Source organism: Takifugu flavidus, chromosome 19 (assembly GCF_003711565.1).
Source record: "Takifugu flavidus isolate HTHZ2018 chromosome 19, ASM371156v2, whole genome shotgun sequence".
Classification (NCBI taxonomy): Eukaryota; Metazoa; Chordata; class Actinopteri; order Tetraodontiformes; family Tetraodontidae; genus Takifugu; species Takifugu flavidus.
Window position 1 is genome coordinate 6,153,343 of NC_079538.1, and position 11,021 is coordinate 6,164,363.

Sequence of the window (11,021 nt, forward strand, 5' to 3'; positions counted from 1 at the left end):
GGCACCAATCTGGTATGATTCTGTAAAAATCATTTTAAATTAGTCTTTAATGGGACATAATGAAAAAAGTGTTTTAACTCAACTCTGGGGAACCTTTTCAGAACAAAACCATGTCAAACCCATCTGGAGAAATGCTCCAGTCTCATATCAGAGAGGTCCTCTATTTTGATTTTTGATCTGTTCCAAAATATTAGAATTTCGGGATGAACAACTGAAAACTGGTTGGGTGCATGACGAGACAGCTGAAGTGCACTACAAGGCCAGTCAGGGTTCGTTGTGCCCTGACTCTTGGTATTCTTTCTGCAGTCTGCTGTGGTAGTGCAGCTCAGGGAGGGGGAGATTACCTCCTGGACGGCTAATGTCACGCTCCAGTCCCTTAAAACAGAGGACGGGGAAAGCGCATGTCTGTCAGACCAGATTACACAAGGAGGGCCGAGATGGAGCCCTTGGGGGATACAGTTTGGGCCTCTCCTTCTGTCATCATAGCACATTTGGAGCGACCTTGGATACATCAGCCAATCCTGTACCTGGCGTCACCCACGTGAATCCAGGTACTGCATAATTTATGATGGTTGCATACACCGACCAGGAGGTGAGGGAACCTCGTAGAACAGTTTTCTTTAGTACAATGCGCCTGCTTTACTGTTCTTTTAATGGGGAAAAAGATTAAATCAGTCCACTTTTTCTCATCCAAAATAAATCATGGCCCCATCCTTGACACTTTTTTGGAGAATCCATAGAAGCATAATCGTTTGATTTTACATTGATCAGAGATAAAAGGGGCTTTGATTCAATGCATCTTATTACAACTTATTATCCATTATACCTGCCCTCTAGTTTTGACTTCAACCAGTCGGCGACTATGGAAGATAAATCGGAAAAGCCCGAGGTAAGACATTATCGACAAAGGACATTTGACTCGGTGTTACGGAGCCGGCGACCATCCTCAACATAGTGGCTCTTTGTAACAACAACAAGTGGCTGAACATCTCCCAGCTTCTGCCGCCCACCAAGAACCCCCAGAAGGAGGTGGAAAGGGTGACGGGAGATGAGGAGAAGCAGGACGCCACGGCTGCAGATGTCTGCAAGAGTGCGCCTAAATGATGCGTTCCAAACTATAGGAACTTTTGGCTCTCGATCTGAACCAGACCCGACAGAAACGATTGTTTTAAAGTCTTTTAAAGTCTCTCCGTTGTGTTACAGTCCCAGTAAATATTGACAATTTCCTGTTCATTTCTGTTGGACACACGCAGCTTCCGAGGCCTGATGAAGTTCAGGACGGAATAACGTCTCCAGTGTTGCCTCTTCATGTTACCAAGGAGACGCAGGAAACAAGCCCAGCGCAACCAGGTCTGCGTCGGAATTTTGAAACTTTAAATATCTGCTCATTGCAACACGCCAGTGAGACTTTTATTCCTTTAAACGCATGCCTTAATTGAGTCAAATTTAAATTAAAAACCGGTCAAATACAGAATATCACGAGAATGTTATATGCTAAAGCCGAACGGAAAAATATATGAATTTTAAAAAATATATATTTTGATAGGTTTTAATGGCAAATGTTGATATTTCTGCTTTCTAGGGGCGGAAACCTCAACCAATCTCAACCCCTGTAACCCACCCGGCAGCGTTGCCCCTGTTGAACACTCAGAAAAGATGAAGCGGAGGATCTTTGCTGAGGACCCAGACTGGTGCCTGGATACGGTTCCCTGTTTATCAAACATCTGCCTCGAAACAATAGTGGCAAATTATCAGGGTGTGATTTCTGGTCCAATCAAACCGTCAACGCCCTTTTTTATTAGAAGCAGCATTGGCCATTTAGTATTGCTTGTAAAGTGTGCAATCTTGATCTGTCACAGAAAAGCCCGTCTATGACCAGCTGATGCCTGTCCACAAAGACTTTGTCCACGAGAGACTGTCCACTTCTCTGCCTCTGCACATCACGGCCAATTTGATCAGCGATGGGGCCTACTGGAGGAGATGCTGCGAGCAGCGGTGGGACTTCTGCGACGTCTCTTGTTATGGCCACAGCTGGAAGAGGATGTTCTTTGAGCGGCACATGGCGCATGTTATTGAGTTTTTTGTCCCCGGTGTTACGGAGCCGGCGACCGTCCTCAACATAGTTCCTCTTTGTAACAACTACATCAAGAGGCTGAACATCTCCCAGCTCCTGCCGCCCATCAAGAACCCCCAGAAGGAGGTGGAACAGGTGAAGAGAGAAGAGGAGGAGGGGGAGGAAACGTACTTGGATTTGGAAAGTGAGCCAGACCATGATGGACCCTACCTCGACCACTTTGATTTCAACATCGTGCTTCACAAGCTGCCGAACCTGGAAGAGCTCCACTTGGTGTACCAGGTGAAGAACTGCGGGATGAATTTTGAATGGAGCTTGTTCGAAATCACTGACAGAGACTGCGAGTCCCTCGGCAAGGCCCTGAAGTCCTGCCTGACGTTGAAGGTGAATGCTAGCTCTGATTCGGCGGAGCCTCTCTCTTTGTTGTTGTTCAACATCTCTGGTTTCTCCTGCTTCTGACCCGTGTTACAGCCTATCGCGAAAAGCTGAACGTTTCTGGCACCGTCCAAGCTTTGGAGTCAGTCTGTTTACATTAAAATGACAGCAGAGCCCTTGGCTAAACCTAAATAAGTCACTTTTGTACATTACATTTTTGTCTGCCTCACAAGAAAATGGTGTCTGAACCCAACCGTTTGGGTCCAGGATGAGAACCGTTCTGCTGTGTGTCTTGTGCTCCAGAAGGCTTCGAGCGGCTAATCATGACTTGTGTCATTTCTCTAGACTCTTCATGTCTGTCTGAGCCACATGGACGACAACAAGTGCTGCAGGCTGGTGAAACACCTGTCGGATCACCCATCCCTGAGGGAGCTGGACTTGTCTTACAACCTAATTGGAGACAAAGGAGCCAAAGCCATCAGCCAACTGCTCAACAAAAGCAGACTGGAGACACTGAAAATGTGTAACAACTGTATCGGTGACCCGGGAGCCAAAGCTATAGCCCAGGCCTTGTCGCACAACGGCACCCTGCTTTCGCTCAACCTGCGACTCAACTGTCTGCAGGATGAGGGCGGCGAGGCCATCGCCGGGGCTTTGCTGAGGAACGACAGCCTCTGTCACCTCCACCTGGGAGCCAATGAGCTGACGGGGCACACTGCAGCGATGCTGGCTAAAGCGCTGCGTCAGAATAAGACCCTGAGGAGCATCAATCTCTCCTGCAACAAGCTGGGCGTGGTGAGTAACTCCAGCATCTTTACTGCCAGCCTTTGGTTTCTCATGTCAGGATCTGTATAACTGCAGAATCCCCCTCAAACTGTGATCATTTGATATAATCTAATGCCAGGGAAATGTTTGGAAACCGGCTGCAGCTAGAATCCTGAGACAAACTAATCTATATTATGCAGCAATGACTGAGTCTGTATAAGGCTTGGTATAAAAGGAGCAGACAGAATAAGATAGAGACATTTTCAATGATTCATAAGCATGTCTGGAAAACATGCAATAATGGAAGTGTTGCTCCCCCCTGAGAGATGCTGTGGATCAGGTTGATTTTCTCCTCTGAGCTTCACTCTGCTCTAGTTTCACTGACTGGAATAAACCATAGACGATCACAGATCACTCAGGCTGTGTTTGTGTGTGTGTGTGTGTGTGTGTGTGTGTGTGTGTCCATGTAGGATGGGGGAAAAGCACTACAAGCGGCGCTGTCTTGCAACACCATCCTAACAGAGTGCGATGTTCGTCTGACGGAGATCGAAGATCAAAGTGCCTCCTCCATAAAGCAGGTGGTTTGGTCCAACCAGCATTTGGAGGGATAGAGGAATACTGCAGACGTTCCAACTAAGCAGCAATTAAAACCAGAAGAAAAGCTTCACGTGTGATACACAATTACTGGTCACGCATCAGAGGACAGAGGTCGATGTCGCTGCGATATCAAGTCTTTGGAGCCTGGGAGCTCGTAAGCGCAGTCAAATTTGGCATAAACCTGCACATAAACCCAACACCTCCTAGTTTCTGTAAGTTAATTCAAACTGATGGCGTGTCGGCTCAAAACACAACCACCCCACCCACTTCCGCCCTTCGCTCTGAGCCACGGCGCCGCTTTTAATGTTCAACAGCACCATTAACCCTCATGGAGGAAAGATACTACAGTAATAGTTTTAAATACCATGAAGCACAACTATCACAGTAACTGCTGACACATATTTGTGAGTAATCGGTTTATTGAAGAGCCAGGTTGATACACAGTTTTGGTATTCAGTCTTATGTAACAAGGCAACATTGTGGTGCTGTGAGAATACATACCTGTGTTTTGTTTTTCACATACCTGCTAAAGGTATTTAAAGAACAGGAGTAGTGTAGCTAATGCTACGTTTTTCTAGTCCATACAAGAATGACCTATATGACAAGACTGAATTTCTTTAAATCAGCCATCACATTTAACAGTCAGCTGTGTGTTGCATTTGTAGCTCTGTGCTCCTGATCTTTAGTCTGTCAAAGGGTTTTGCATTCATTTTGCTCCCTAACTCCAAGTGTGCGAGATCAGCAGGAGACACGGCAACAGCATCTCCAGCTAAATTAGGAATCCCTTCTACTGTCCGGAAAATTCAAAAAAACGATTAAAAAAAAGAGCGTTCTTGGCTGTGGCAAACGAAAGATGAAGGGCTCAGCGCTTTGCATGACGACGGCCATTATTACGGTATAAAACTGTCGAGTCGTGAATTCGCTTGGCCTGAAATGAAGGATTTCATTTTCTCGTCACCGTCATTTGGCCTTGTGCTGGGAAAGGCTTTTCCTTCCTAAATGACTATTAAGTTTGGTTCTCACACTGCAGCCACATCAAAATGCCGCGCGGCTAATGAGAAATGTGGTGTCAGTGTGAAAGTGGCTGCGTCAATTCTCCTAAAACTCGAGCGGAGTTTTGGGCTTTATTTAGGGTCGTTTTTACATTTTATGCACGGTGCACAAACACGTGCATTCGGGGAACCAGTCATGACTTGCAGTCATAAAAAAAAAATGACCAAAAAAAGACATTTGTTTTACCATGCATCCAACTGTGTTTGCAGTGGTTTCATTTGTGTAACTGACATTTACCATTATAGGGACTTTTATTACTTCTCATTTGCATAATTAGATGACCAATATATACTGCTTTCATCTATCCATTAGCCTGTTAGTGTAATTTTGTATGAGTTAAGGTTTGGAAAGTACTTTTTGCCTTTTTTTCTAGTTAATATTCCCCTCGGATCTAACGTGCATAGGGGGCCTGTTTTTTTTTTTTTTTAATTCCTTTAAACTAATTCTGTCATACTATTAAATCTGACATTATCAGTAGTGAATCCAGGCCTCCGACTATTTCCAGCATCTTTGGTGGCTGGCTCTCAGGCTGTCTCTAGATATACATCAGCAGCAGCAGCAGTCGGCGTGTTGAATGTTAATACCAAGGGCTTAAATTCACCATTTCTAAAGGAAACATCTAGATGAAATGACTTTAGTTATGCTAGTAGTTTATTAGTGACAGTTGATCACTAGGCACTTGAAGAACGAGGTAGGCTGATTATAAATATGGCCAATATGAAATGAAAAAAACGTTTATAGAACAGGCATGGGTCTACTGATATTACAGTGAGTTTGCTGAGTGGTCATCTCGGCATTATACAAAATGTACAGTTGACAGCAAATACGAAAGCACGTGAAGGTCCATTCCACCCCCGTAATAAATTATTCACTGACTATGTTGTGATATCTGTAGTGACGCTGATTTCAGCTCGCTTCATATGACTCCATCTGATGTTTCGTTTCATGTGACAGGCTTGTAAGCGGAGTATTCGTAAACTCTGACTTGCACAGTCAGCTTTAAACCACCCAGTCACTTGCAAAGGTTTAACAGAGTCCAATGTTTGTTGCCCTTTATAAGCAATTTGGGATTTTCCAAAGAGTCACATAACATTTGTCTAAATTTTGCAATATTTATTCATTTAGGCCTCTTGTGGCACTGACAGGGGGTTGGTGGTTCTCCATTCTCACCGACCTAACTCCCTCTGCAAAAGCAGATGTCGGTGCTGGCCTGATACTAGCCTCGGTTCCTGTATCATGAGGCGATCGGTCACAGAGAAGTTTCCACGCAGGATCCGTTTCTGTGCAGGGAGCGGTGATCGTGGTTGACGCAGCCTTCGTTGCGGTGTACGATGATCACCGGGAAATAGAGCGCGTCCTGGTAGTCTGGAGGATTTTCCTCATTGGTTGGCTGATCTGACAGACAGCGCGTGCTTTCTGAGGGGCACGACCGCTCGTTCAGGCTGCCGCTGCTCCTCCACAGGCAGCTGCGCCTGGAACCGTGCAGCCGCCCCATTGAGAAGCGACTGGCGCTGAAGGGAATGCGCGGGCTCCCCGTGTTGCCGATGCTGAGGGCGCTGCGTGAGAAGATGGAAGAGCTGCTGATGGTACGGTGGCAGCGCTCACAGTTCTGCCTGTAGCTGCTGAAGCCTCCTGAGTACCTGTTCGAGGTCCCTGACAGCTGGGCCAGGTCCATGAGGACCGCCTCTGAGTAGCTGGGAACCAGCTGCTGATTGGAGCGGATGTGCCACTCCAGTTCTGTGCTGTCAATCGTGTTGACCCGAGGGATGCGTCGGCAATATGGCCGCTCCTCAGACGGTGTTACTGGTATGTAGTCAAAGCCAAACAGTTTCTCTATGTGGTAGTGTACGACGGCAGTGCGGTACTCTGTTAGCACACGCAGAGGCCAGGACAGGGTGAAAGCAGCTGCCGCCCAGAAGGTTGAGTTTGATGCATACCAGGGTAGGTGAGTAGGATCAGAAAAGGCAATCATATACTCCTTAAAGTCTACATTCTTCAAGTGCATCCCCTCGCGGGCCTCCATGTAGTCATCCAGGCCCTCATTGTCCGTGAAGAAGCGAGCCCGCTGCGTCAGATAGGAGTTCTCTGACTCCACGTTGGCGAAGCTGAAGCACTTGGTGAACCTCAGCCTGGTGATGGGGAACTCCTCCAGGCCGAGCAGGAGCTTGGAGATGTCCTTAACGCCGTAGTTGCCATAATCAAACTCTGCCTCAGCCACGTGGGTGTTGACTCGCTCATGGTACACCTGTGTGGTGGTGTAAGCGTCTCCATTGCGGTAACGTGTCACCTGCCGCGTCCTTCTGACATAGTGGTAGCTAATGGCCTTCCACCAGATGCACGGCATGGCCTGCTGCATTCGCTGGATCCGCTCCGCCACGCCGTCCACATCCACCTTATACTGCAGCTCGTTCCTGGTGTGGCAGTGCCAACACTCCACCAGGTAGACCACGTAGAGCATGACCAGGAAAGCCAGGGGGATGTAGATGTAGCCGTTGGAGCAAGGACTGTCGTGGTACATCATGGATTTCCCCTTGTAAGCGCTGTCGAAGGAGAGGCGGGTGATGGTGGTCAGCTGGCACCAGGCCATCACCCCGATACAGCTGTACATCAGCAGGGAGAGCAGCAGGCATTTCCAGTGGGTTTCCTGGCACAAGGTTTTGCTCAGGGTTTGTTTTTGAGGCCGCTGCTGCAAAATAACACAGAAAACGAACTCGTGAAAACTTAAAACGACCAGGTTATTTATAGAATTATTACAACTATATTGTTGGATAATTAAATTGTTGAGCTTAGGAGTTTTCCCAAATCTATGCTTGGAGTAATGGCTCATGCATATAAAATATTGACGGAATTATTCTGCACTCTAAGTGCTTCTGCATCCTTTATGCATGAGCTGGAAGCTAATTTCATGTGTCTTGGCCTGTGCTTGGGAAAATCAACAGAATCACTGTTTTGATTACAGGACGTGATTAATTCACCGGTTGTGGTGAATCAGTGGCGACAGTTTGTTTATAATGGGACATTTTATGTCAAAAACAGGACTAATTCAAGATGGGTATAACAGACGGCACCATTAATGCCAAACCTCCCAGGGTTTAAAAAAAAAAAAAAAGCTGTTGTGTGACTGGCAGCATAAATCTGGGACCATCTTTTATCACCACGGGATGCTGCCGGCGCCCGCGTGCGAGAGCTAGTCACGCCTACTGGGAACACAACCACACAAAGGTGGCATGCATTCAGAAGCCCCTAGAAAAACCACAGTGCTTTCAGAGACCGTTGTTTAAAGGACGTGTCACACCCTGCCTACTTATCCCCATTAAAGATCATGCTGATGGCGATAATTGAAGAGTTCTCCTCTCCATCGCTTACATCGATCAAAGCCTGTAAACAAGCGACCACAAACAACCTGCATCACTGCAGGGATGCACTGAGTGTCATATGGCGGGTATGTGCACTATGAGTGACAGACAAGCATGAATAATTGATGTCTTATCTCCATAATGATCCTCACCACCTTGGTTGCTTTGGCCCTCAGTTTTCCTGTTAATGTGAAGCTACTCTGCAGGCTAAAAGAGATTCACGCTAAAATACCCCAATTAGGACAAAGCAGACTGATCATTTACTCAGTTTTATGTCCTGCACACACAAAACTACACATTTATGAAATGTACCCAGCAACTTTTATGTATAGCGTTTCATGATTGAACTCATCCCGACCAATTAAAGAGGGAACTGTTGTGTCAACCATATGAATGTGCAGCCGCCCGCCACACTTTATTCGACCCATGGACCACCAGAAATCCTGGTGAAAGATTAACCATGTTAGCAAGAAAGGAAGGAAGTGACTGAAAAATCTTTACTTTGTTGGGCTTCAACCTGCATGTCTGTATTTCCTGGTGGTTGAGAGAAAAGTCCAGGTTCAACAGTAACAGCTAATAATAGGCCTTCAAATGGGATAGAGGACAACACCCCCTCAATCACCATTATCCTCTCATGATATGTAATTGATATTACATCGTTATTTTTCCCATCTTGAGAGATGATGACTTTGTGTTGTGGTGCTTATGACTATGTGCCACTCACGTCTTGGAATAACAAGATCAGGTTACATAAAAACCCTCTTGTGTAATAGATATGTAACTTATCCAATATCTGAAGTGCAGGGAGAATTAAAAGTCATGCAACAAGATTACTTAAATAAAATAAATAAATAAATAAAATAAATAAACAAATAAAAGAGCACAACAAATGCTCTGCTTTTATTTTGATTTGCCTTCTCCCCCTGAGGTCTGTTCCCCAGGCCCCACAAAGGTTGGCGTCATTTTGCAAGCGCTTCAGACAAGAAAAGTACACCCATGCACGTTCACGTCCTCGGAGGCGCGCTTGGACAAACAGGTTGGTATTTATATTTTAAATTTTTATTCAGGAGAACTATCGCGATGAAATTTCCTCAATTTCAACCACAACCACAGAAAAACAATGCAGAAAGCTGACATTTTTCATTGCCATAACTAAAATGGGCACTAATAATCACAGTGTTGTTGCGCCCGGATAAGGAAAGGGGAAATATAGCCTGCACACTGAAAACAATGTCCTCACCTCCCCACGGGGGTTCTCCGACTCCTCTTCGGGAACGGTGGTGGGGCTGGTGCTGCTTTCACTGGCAGTTGCAGCCGATGGCGGGGACATGATGACAACAGTGTTCAAACCGGGACATGGGATCAGGTAGCTCCAATTTAGAGTGCGATATAAAAACACAAAAAACCCCTTTGTTAAACATCCAGAAGAAACTACATTCGGAAACGCTCAGAATCGTCCCAGCATCCTCCAGGTGGGCAGGCGTCGCCGGGGATCGCCTATTTGAATCATTGTGCATGATGAAAACGCGCAAAACTGGGTCTGTCCGCCTTGCATTGTCTGGAGATGCTGCGAAAACTGATGCAAGGGATGCATGTGGTGTTATAGGAAATGACAAAGGCGGCAGTCAGCTGCTCTCCCTGTAGGCAGTGTCCATGGCAGCCGGTGAAGCTGTGAGGCAGGACAAAGACGACAGGCAGGGGGACATGTGAGCACCCACCCCATCACAACAATGTAGCCTCAATAAAGAGGAGGAGAGAGCACCAAGGAGCTGCTGAGAGGAATTCCACCCCCACACATCAGAAATTATATCGTGATCAAGAACGGCAACCCTTGTTTAAAGCATGGATGCACAAATGCATAATTTAATCAATGCATTTTATAAATTAATTAAGCTTTTGGGTTTGGCTCGGGTTTAAAATGTGCTCACATTCCAGTCACATCACATCCAAACTATCCAAACCAGACTGATTACTGGATTAGATAATATAAGGATAATAGGATCTAACCACAAGGGTTGAGCTAAATAGCTTAGCTACCTCAGCTACACTACAGTTCAGTTTTATATGGGGCTGTGCACACTTGTCATTTCCATTAAGAAAGGGTGACCCGTTGGGTGTAGCATGCAATATTATTTTAGGTATTCCATCCAGAGGGTAGCGATAAGTGGCCTGGCATGGTACGACATGGACAGGAGGTTATTGCTTCAGTGTGTAGCATATGGTCGCTTTGGGTTGAGAGCTAGCCCGTCACAAGCTGTACAAAACCAAAGCCAAACTTCGGGGCCTGATAAATGATCTGCCATTTTGCTCACAGGTTACCACAAACCAGAGCAGGAACTCTAGTTTTTACATATTCATAGAACACCAGTCAGAACAATCACTGTCGGAGCTTCACCGTGTCTTTATAACAATCAAATCGAGACCCAATCTAGAAACTTACAATAAAAGACAAAGCTGAACTGGAAAAACTGATGAATAGAATTATGAAAATCTATAAAACAACTTCAGCTTCTGCGGCTCCACAGGAAGTGGCCTCTGGTAGTGAATAATAACTATGTTAATAACTGTATATCCATTCTTTAATCTAACCACTAATTCCCTGACATTCAAATTTGGGAGCAGGATTTAAATATATATTGATGCACATTTGGTTTGCATGTATTGGAAAAAAGAAACATTTCCATATTAGGTCTGCCAAAATCCAATCCTGAAATCACTGAATGTTTAATTTCAGTCTAAATGGGCTACAGTGCATTTCAAATGTAAAATACTTCTCACAATGTTTATTAATTACCCTTTTT

General features: G+C 45.6%; 2 protein-coding genes across 2 annotated transcripts; one reads left to right on the top strand and one right to left on the bottom strand.

Moving 5' to 3' along the window:
* Positions 1 to 38: 38 nt before the first annotated feature.
* Positions 39 to 4,008, top strand: tcte1 (t-complex-associated-testis-expressed 1). The gene is made up of 7 exons (XM_057017490.1): positions 39 to 551; positions 838 to 889; positions 1,254 to 1,350; positions 1,583 to 1,756; positions 1,860 to 2,458; positions 2,795 to 3,244; positions 3,685 to 4,008. Exons 2-7 carry the CDS (start codon positions 863 to 865, stop codon positions 3,823 to 3,825), a joined length of 1,488 nt encoding a protein of 495 aa, XP_056873470.1. The 5' UTR covers positions 39 to 551; positions 838 to 862; the 3' UTR covers positions 3,826 to 4,008.
* Positions 4,009 to 4,212: 204 nt separating this feature from the next.
* On the bottom strand, positions 4,213 to 9,933 carry tmem151ba (transmembrane protein 151Ba). Its single transcript, XM_057017489.1, has 2 exons — positions 9,461 to 9,933; positions 4,213 to 7,550 (listed from the first exon to the last, which is right to left on the bottom strand). Exons 1-2 carry the CDS (start codon positions 9,548 to 9,550, stop codon positions 6,114 to 6,116), a joined length of 1,527 nt encoding a protein of 508 aa, XP_056873469.1. The 5' UTR covers positions 9,551 to 9,933; the 3' UTR covers positions 4,213 to 6,113.
* Positions 9,934 to 11,021: the final 1,088 nt, after the last annotated feature.

Excerpts from the sequence above, each read along its gene's own strand:
- tcte1 (XM_057017490.1), top strand. The coding sequence starts at position 863 with ATGGAAGATAAATCGGAAAAGCCCGAG. Across the intron at positions 1,757-1,859 it reads AATAGTGGCAAATTATCAGG|AAAAGCCCGTCTATGACCAG; the intron begins GTGTGATTTCTG and ends GATCTGTCACAG. Across the intron at positions 2,459-2,794 it reads AGTCCTGCCTGACGTTGAAG|ACTCTTCATGTCTGTCTGAG; the intron begins GTGAATGCTAGC and ends TCATTTCTCTAG.
- tmem151ba (XM_057017489.1), bottom strand. The coding sequence starts at position 9,550 with ATGTCCCCGCCATCGGCTGCAACTGCCAGTGAAAGCAGCACCAGCCCC. Across the intron at positions 7,551-9,460 it reads CGGAGAACCCCCGTGGGGAG|CAGCGGCCTCAAAAACAAAC; the intron begins GTGAGGACATTG and ends GTTATTTTGCAG.